This window comes from Anoplophora glabripennis, unplaced genomic scaffold, assembly GCF_000390285.2.
Source record: "Anoplophora glabripennis isolate ALB-LARVAE unplaced genomic scaffold, Agla_2.0 scaffold186, whole genome shotgun sequence".
NCBI classification, from domain to species: Eukaryota; Metazoa; Arthropoda; class Insecta; order Coleoptera; family Cerambycidae; genus Anoplophora; species Anoplophora glabripennis.
Window position 1 is genome coordinate 25,843 of NW_019416662.1, and position 9,018 is coordinate 34,860.

The 9,018-nt window shown below is 31.9% G+C and overlaps 1 protein-coding gene across 3 annotated transcripts in view; it reads right to left on the minus strand.

Annotated features, from left to right (window-relative positions):
* The window catches only part of LOC108904666 (inactivation-no-after-potential D protein), a 72,372-nt gene that overhangs the window by 12,857 nt on the left and 50,497 nt on the right, over window positions 1-9,018 (minus strand). For all 3 annotated transcript variants that reach the window (XM_018707301.2, XM_018707300.2, XM_018707303.2), the window contains exon 2: window positions 7,705-7,901. In XM_018707301.2, coding sequence (XP_018562817.1) covers window positions 7,705-7,901 — 197 coding nt within the window. The remainder of the gene's footprint in view (window positions 1-7,704; window positions 7,902-9,018) is intronic.

A 9,018-nucleotide genomic window follows, 5' to 3' on the forward strand; every position in this document is an offset into this window, starting at 1 on the left:
GAACATTTAGTGACATAAATGAAAATAATTGAGTACAGTCCTGTCACAAACATATCTGTAAGTGCAGCTTCTCAAAATTCACCGTCACCTGAACAACAAAATATATTTTATCAGAGCTGATAAAATGAAAGTTATTTATTCTGTTATGTGTATATTATGCATTAACTATAATGTAATTGAGTATATTTATCACTGGCTGTATTTACCAAATTTACCATCTGTAATTTTTTCCCTGAATTTTCCCTACGTATAGAGGGTGTTTTACAAGCTCTATGACAAACTTTAACAGATGGTGGTTGGATTAATTTCAATAATGTTTTCTTATATGAACATAGGTCCAATTAGTTTTTGTTTAGAAGTTATAAGAATGTTAAAAAATATAATTTTATATTTCAATCAAATGATGGTTGCTAAAGCAATAATTATTATTTGTGTCATTTTGTTCATTCATTTAACGTTAAAGTGCTAAATATGCATTTATTTACAACTGAAGAGTATGCGGATATTGTCTTTGTATGTGGGTATTCCAATGAAAACGCCAGACAAGCCAGCCCGAAAATACCGATGAAGATATCCAAATAGACATCAACCTGCCAACACAGTCTTTAGTGCATCATTTCGTAGACTTCGAGCAGAAGGTAATCCCGCTCCAAAAAGGCAATTGGCCCTACTGAAGTGAATGTACATAATGAAGGATATATATATTACATATATGTTAACAGATGCTGTCATTGACAACTCTTGAATTAGTGTTCGGCATATAGCAAGTAATCTCCATTTATGACCTGTATGGTGTGTATTGAAACGAGAAATGTTACATCCGTTTCATCGCCAAAATGTATAAGTTTTACATACTGGAGATGCTGCTCAGAGATTAGAATTTTGTCGTTGGTTACTTCAATATTCAATAACATGCACAAAATGATAGATTCGTTTCGCTTGTCATGTAGTCTGATGAAGCGTGTTTTACTAGGGCATAAATAATAATCATATCTATGCGTTACAAAATCTGCATGCGATTAGATCAAGACGATTTCAGCAACGTTTCAGTAGTACGTTTGGGGTAGCATTTTTAACAATAATTTACTTTCTGTCCATGTTAATAAATGATCGTTAGGCTTAATATTGTTCAAAATATGTGGCATCAGTACGATGATGCACCACCACATAGAGGTGGACAAGTAGTAGTAGTAGTAGTAGTAGTAGTAGTAGTAGTAGTAGTAGTAGTAGTAGTAAAGGGGCGGCCTTAGCCTGGCAATTAGGTCACGAGTAGGCCCTTTTTGCCTACCCCGCCGTCCCATCACCTAACCACTCTCTGCCTCTGACCCTCCTCGAACCTACTCGACGCCCTAGTGAATGCCAGGATTTTGGTCCATGGAAGGTATCTCACCTCAACCCCTTGCAGCTCTTCAGCACCAAACACTTTATGTCTTATTCTCCCAAAGGCTGCACACTGTCCCAGAAGGTGGACAGGGGTGTCCTCCCCTTCGCCACATTTCGAGCATAGAGGGTCCTTCTCAATTCCTATTAAGTTTAAATGCCTCGTAAGTCTTCAGTGGCCTGTCAGAACAGGGGGACAAGTAACTGCTTGGTTAAATGATCGTTTCCCGAATAAATGGATAGGTCAACAAGGTCCAATAGTATGTCCACCGCGTTCTCCATATCTAGATCCTTTGGATTTTTATTTATTTGGACATATTATGAAGCAGCTTGTCTACCATGTTAAAATTACTACCCGTCAGTAGTTACTTGAAAGAATACAGCTAACCAGATAAGAAATGATACATATCTCATCCGTCGAGTGACGGAATCTTATTAGTTCATTCATGTGAGCCGAGGGCGGACCTTTTGAACAATTTTTATAGTCTTAAGATTTGTTACTTTGATTAATAAAGGTTAATTGATGTTTAAACTTTAAACACAAATAATAATTATTGCTGCAGCAAGCATAGTTTTTATTTAATCGAACTTAATTCATAAAAGAAATGTTTGAAATTAACCCAGCTACCATCTGTCAAAGTTTGTCATAGAGCTTGTAGAACACCATGTGGTAGAAACCTTTTATTGTATTATGATTAAAAATACATAATGTTACCTCCCTGAATATCCATTAAAATTTTGCAATAATTTGTTACATTTAACATTTTTAAATTTGCTGCGAGACATTCTGAAGAGTTTCAAATTCCTTATATCTCTCGAAAGTTTTGAAAGGAAATATCTACATTTTTAAGGTTTTCCAGTATATTTATAAACTTTTACTGCAAATATTTTTTAAATAAATATTATTTACTATTAATGCAATGTAATTGAGAAATATAGATACAACACACAAAAAGTTTGAAGTATGTAAAATAATTCTAAAACATCGAAATCTATAAATTATGGTATAATTTTGATGAACAATGAAAATTTATATTTAGTACCGAGCCCGTATCACAGTAATACAGACTGTGCACCTAGTTTAATTCGTTAATTATAGCCGTTTTAGTCAGACTGATTCACATTTTTACTCGAAAAAATTCCTATCCGCGAGATTATTGTAAAATTGTCTAAAGGAAGATAATACAAGACATCTCTCATTTCGTGAGTCAAAAAATTTTAATAGCTAACTTTTCTATTTAAACAAATAAGTGAGAAAAACAGTTTTTTCACTTTGCAGGGAAAACCATCAATTTTAGCGAAAAGTGATTCCCAGACAACTTGTAGGGAATAAAATTATCTACAAAATGAGACTTGTTAAATTAAAATCGGTTAATAAACAAAAAAGTTATAGCAAAACACCAAGAAAGTGCCCTTTTTCTAATTTGTTTATAACTATCGCATTTATTGTTAAAATTTTATAAAACCTATGACAAGTTGAGGGTTTTGTAATACTTTAAAGGTGTGCCAAAAATGGGTGCTGTAGGTGCAATAGTTTTCGCACAATTCAATTTGTTTATAACGGAGGCTCCAAAAGTTATGAACTTTAAGCCTCTGTACAGGCGCTAATTTTCAACCAAACATGATTTTGAAAGCGTCATTGTAATCTTAAAGACGTAATTAAGCGACCTATTAAAAATATCACCGCTTTTTTGACACTACCATTCTCAAATTGTGCATTAAAAAACCGTGCGTTTTTCGCTTATAAACAATTTGAATAAAATTGTTGCTATTTATGCTACCTCATCAAAAATAGATTCAATGGATAGCTGGCAAAAAATACAAATTAAAAAAAGCACCCTCTACGACCAACAGAAGCCAAGATAAGATTTTTTTTTAAATCGTAACGCAATTGTTTATACACATTAAGACTTGAATTTTTCGCAAAATAAAGTTTACGACGTAAACTACGATTTCCCGTGAATTGCACGACTCACTAACCCTTTAAAGAGAAGGTACTTGCTAAGTAAACTGTCCGGCGGCGTGGTGATGGGGGAAGCTCGACCAAGCGAGTCGCGCACGTGAGAAAAGTGAAATCCAAGTTCAAATTGATGCGCTCTGTAAAATTTTGCAATATCTCGGCTTCTATTCATCGTAGAAACTTTTTTTTTTTAACTGGGGTAGCTCGACGAAAAAATAACAATGGGCATATTTACGAATTCGTAGAATAGCCCTGAACCCCAGAAAAAATGTATCTTTTATACTTAATTTTTTTAATTTACAAAAATGTCCGAAAAATTATTGTTAAACGAAATATTAATTAAAACTTCAATTTCGGAATTATTTTACTATTATTAAATAAATAAATGAAGCTATCGTTCATTAAAAAAGTTATTTTTTTACATATTAAGCCATATAAGTAAATTTATATTTTCAATATTTTGTTAGCTATTTAATTACGATTTAAATGTAAAATTAAAGTCAAAATTCACAAATTATTTTCAAAAAAATAAAAAATGGGCACTTTAATTGTTTTTTTTGCAATAACTTTTTTGTTTATTAACCGATTTTAATTTAACACGTCTCATTTTGTAGATAATTTTGCTCCCTACAAGTTGTCTGGGAGTCACTTTTCGCTAAAATTGATGTTTTTTCCTGCAAAATTAAAAAACTGTTTTCCTCACTTATTTGTTTAAATAGAAAAGTTAGCTATTAAAATTTTTTGACTCACGAGATGAGAGATGTCTTGTATTATGTTCCTTTAGACAATTTTACAATAATTCGCGGATATGAATTTTTTCGAGTTTCTCTTTTTTTTCGCTAATTTTCCTGGCCTATATCAGTATGATGGACAAACAGGATTATGTACTGAAATTTACATTGTCTATGTATCAGTGGGGTCGCGTCCCATTATATCATTTTTAAAAAATATTTGTTGTAATTTTCAATAGTTTATTGGAGAAGAAAGAGATATACACTTAATTTATATTATTTTCAATGAAAGTAGCAAGTAATTTGGCTGGTGGGTTTCGTTCGTAAATAAACTCGCTGTCCTTACTGATCTGTATATACTGTGCCTAAAGTCAACAACGAAAATTTACCACGTTAATCATTTTTAGTAGGAAACCTTGTATATCTACTTTACTTTGTTTTAAAAATATTCTGGACCGTGACCCAAAAAACAATGAACAAACGGGTATTGTGTACGAGATAGCATTGTTTACACCGGCATAAAGGGGAAGAAGCTTAAGTGCTGCATCAGTTGCATCATATTGTTATCCTAGCTGTGTTTTAAGATTTGTTCTGGCAAATTATGAAAATATTTTCTAAAGACACATACGTCATGTTTGCTTAGAGCTAGAGCATCCTGAGTTGTCGACATCAGACTAAGCCACGAGATAAAGCTTATAGTAAAGAGAAATGTATACAGGGTGTCGAATTTAAGACGGATTTTTCCATAGCTCTGGCAATATCAATAATACAAAGACGTGTTTCAAATAAAAGTTACTCCAAATCAACTTGTTTACATTTGAAATTATTTTCAATCATACAGGGTGGTGAATTTCTTCTGGGTGTTATCCAACATGTTTTCAATTGGAACACAGTGTAATTGTTACAATTTAAGGCCTTCTTTGGTACACGCATGAAGAACCCCAATTTGAATGGTTTTTTTGTAACTGCGAATGCATGAATGATATCCATGGAATGTGCAATTTATTAAAGTTTTTTTTTAAATATGGCAGCATCAACAAATTTTCCGTTTCAGTTTTTAAATTTAGAAACTATGAAAAATTTGCCAATTACCGCGTGATTGTTACATGATAGTTTGCTTATGGATGAAAATTGTGAAAAAAAGTTGTGAAAATGTTTGTTATAAATTGACAAAGTTTGGGATACCAGGGTTTTAAGTGATGATATGCGTTTAAGATTTTTATAAAATAAACTGCTGTGATTTTTCAAAATATTGCTTAAAAAATGGAAGCAGACCAGTAACTACTAATTGGATCATCGTAATTGGTTCTAAAAACTCCTGGAAGACCACTTGATCTTAATCTATCACTATAGTTTAACTAGTCTAGAAATTGACTAAATATCTTAATTATCAGGAATGAAAATTTGTTAATTTTATTTAGTAAATCTTTAAAACAGCTGTTCTAGTTAAATAATGGAACGTTGAATAAGTTCTCACTGTTTTCCAACAGATGGCGCTACCAGAACTGCAGGTGCGTAGTTTAAGAAAGCTCTATAGCAAATAGGCAACCAGCAATACATTTATATATATTTTGTTACACAGTTTGTCTAAATATGAATTAATGCACAAATAACAGGTTTTCCCCCATTTTAACGCAGATTTTCTATAAGATAAAACAGCGAGAATTTATTCAACACCCCACTGGTAATCTACATTGATATTTAAGCCGTTCTATTGTTAACTCTTGTTCATTTAAAAACATCGAATAAGCACGTCAGAAGCATAATCACTATTCGATTAGAAATTATTCCTCAACTTCCCTTCAAAATGTTAAATGGTACTCCTCCCTTTGCGATCCTCTAATAAAGTTTACAAAATGTTTAATTGGCAAACGTTAAATTTGAGGGTAATCCCTTATTTTAAAATCGAATAGGAACAGCTTGAAGCATATAATTTTAACAACCATTTTACTCTTAACAAGGGAAACTCCAGTTATTATGTTTTATGTTATAAGGACACCTCTCAAATGTTTTTTGAGACGTTGAAGTTTCATTAAAATACACAAAAGGGTTATTTAAAAGTCACATGCATCCAATAAAGAAAATTTGTACACGTGTATGTGCCTTATTGTATAACATTATATATTCGATTGAGCAAATGGGTGTTTTCATTATAAAAAACTCTACAGTTTTGTCATTTATAAAAAATATTTGATATACAAAATTTATATTCGAATCGTACGCCATTGTTATTACCTTGTGAAGTACTAGACTAAGTATATATTATTACAAAAAAATGTGTATTTATGTAACTGTGTCTGGAAACTATGAGCAGAACATTAAAGAGGTTATTCATAAAAATAATAGTTATAAGCCCTTTTCACTTCACTTTTTCGGAATTGCATAATCTCAAAGTTATTTTTTTAAATTAATATTTGGTCATAACTTTTCCTGAATTTAACGATTTTTGTATTCAAATTTGGCATAGGTGTGATATAGATACCATTGATAAAAAACTGCACCTACGAGATAAACAAGTAATAAAATTGCATATATTATACTATATTGCATGTTACATATTACATATTACCTATTACGTATTACGTATTACATATTTCATATTATATATTACATATTATATATTACATATTACATATTATATATTATATATTACATTACATATTACATATTATTTCTTACATATGGAGGGCTCAGAAGCCAATCAGTGCAAGTTACTGAATATAGAAAATGAAAAAATTGGCTATTTGTAACACTTGTAATAAAATAAACATTCCCGTAAAGATACTAATAATTATTTTTATTGCGATATAACATACTGATAAATGTAAATATAACACAAGTTAATGTATCAACTTTAAGAAGAAACCTTCAATACGTAACTCAATTTCCAGAGAAAAGTGACTCACAATGTTTGGGCTTCTGAGCCCTCCATATTACATATTACACATTATATTTTACACATTACATATTAAATATTGCATATTACATATTACATATTATATATTATCAGATTTACATATATTTATCTTATTGTAATGTAATGTAATTTTATTTTATGTTCACATTTGCTTTGCTTATGGTGTAAAATGGGTAATGGTTTATTTCTTTAATTTTTTGAGAATCTAAAATTATTATGATCAATTTTTTATTTAACACTAAAGCCCTTTAGGATTTTTTAATCTTTTTTTCATTTGTATATATAAGTGCACCAAACTTAAAAAAAATTATACATTATATACAATTAACATTAATTTAAAAAAATACTTTGCTGTTATGTAATTCCGTTAAAATTGAGTGCGCCATAAATTGTCGTAGGGTCTTCTACCTTTATTAAAAAAAAATTAAGTAAAATCACCCTTTAAATTTGTTTGAGCATATTTTCCAACTCATTTTATACTACCAAATACTCTCTTATTGCATAGAAAAATTGCATTGTTTCTGCCAAAGTTTTAAAATATAGTAGCTTCAAAAATCTTCTAACATTTTACTCACACCTGAAAACTGACGGTAATTCGCAATAACATATACTGTACTTTTTTTGCAAAAAACAATGGAAAATGAAAGAATGGTGAAAAAATATTTTTGAAAAAGAAAATAAGTAATAATTAAACCTTATTATTAGGGACTACTCACTTCAAGAATCTCGTCCCCTATCTGGATGCCACCTGTCTTGTAGGCAGCGCCATTGGGGTTGAGTCCGCAGACGAAGACGGCCATACAGTTGCGGTCCTTGTGTCCAGCCAGGCTCAGCCCGAGGCCTTGGTTGCTGCGCTCTAGCTGCACCATCAGGATGGTGTGACCCAGGCTGGCGTATTTCTTTTTTACCTTGTCTGCAACAAGAGAGAATATTAAGACTGGTCAAAAGGTTAAGCGATCGGTCATAATTTTACCAAGCTTTAATAAAACCGTAAAAATTTTTGATTTAGGATTTTAAAGAGTCGTTTGTGGAAATCCTCAACAGTAGAAATATAATTTTTAGTTTTTTTTTTTTTGGATAATTACGATTAGTAAACACGGTTAGACAAGATGGATCGCTATACGACGGATGAGCGAGTGAAAATTTATTACAAGTACGGAGAGTGTGTAGCTGAGACTGTGCGTGAAATTTTCGGTAAAAATAACGCCCCGATTGAAACAATCGTGAAAAGATTAGTTGCTACATTTGAACAAGCAGGTTCAGTTACAGAAAAAAAAAGACCGGCCTTGTACTGGCCGTTCAGCGGAAAGTATTGCTATGGTGAGTGATAGTGTGGCGGAAATTCCCATAACCTCAGTGCGCCATCGGTGACTGCAATAATTAAACATTTCCATTCAGGATTCAACTAACCGAGCAATTGAAACCAGACGACCACTTAATGCACCGGATATTCGTTGATTGGATGTTGGAGAATCAACAGGTGGAAGGTGACTTTGCTAAGAATTTTTTTCATTTTTAGCATCGAGTTGCATTTCCATCTTAGTGGATATGTGAACAAGTAAAACTGTCGAATTTGGGGCAGAAACAATCCTCGGGTCATTCAAAAACGACCATTGTATAACCAAAGAGTGACAGTGTGGTGTGGATTTTACGCTGATGAGTTGATTGATTCGTTCTTTTTTGTAAAAAATGAAATTCTGCGTTTCTTTTGGGACATCCTGTATCTTTAAATAAGGTACCCCTTTAGTAGGAGCGTCTAAATTCGAATATACTTGCAGCAAAAATACATGAGAAGAATGTAGAAATTAGTGATGGGCATAATCGACCAATTTTGATAATCGAGTTATCGGTAATCGAGTACTTCTAATAATCGAGTGATCACTCGAGATACGAGATATTGGTCGTTTTCATCCCAGCGGCGCACAAATATGTTTGTATTAGTCATATATTACTTATAAGCGTAGCTAAAAAAAAAAAAAAGCTCACGCACTTCAAAACCTAACTACTTTTTCGTTTTATTCTAAAAAAAA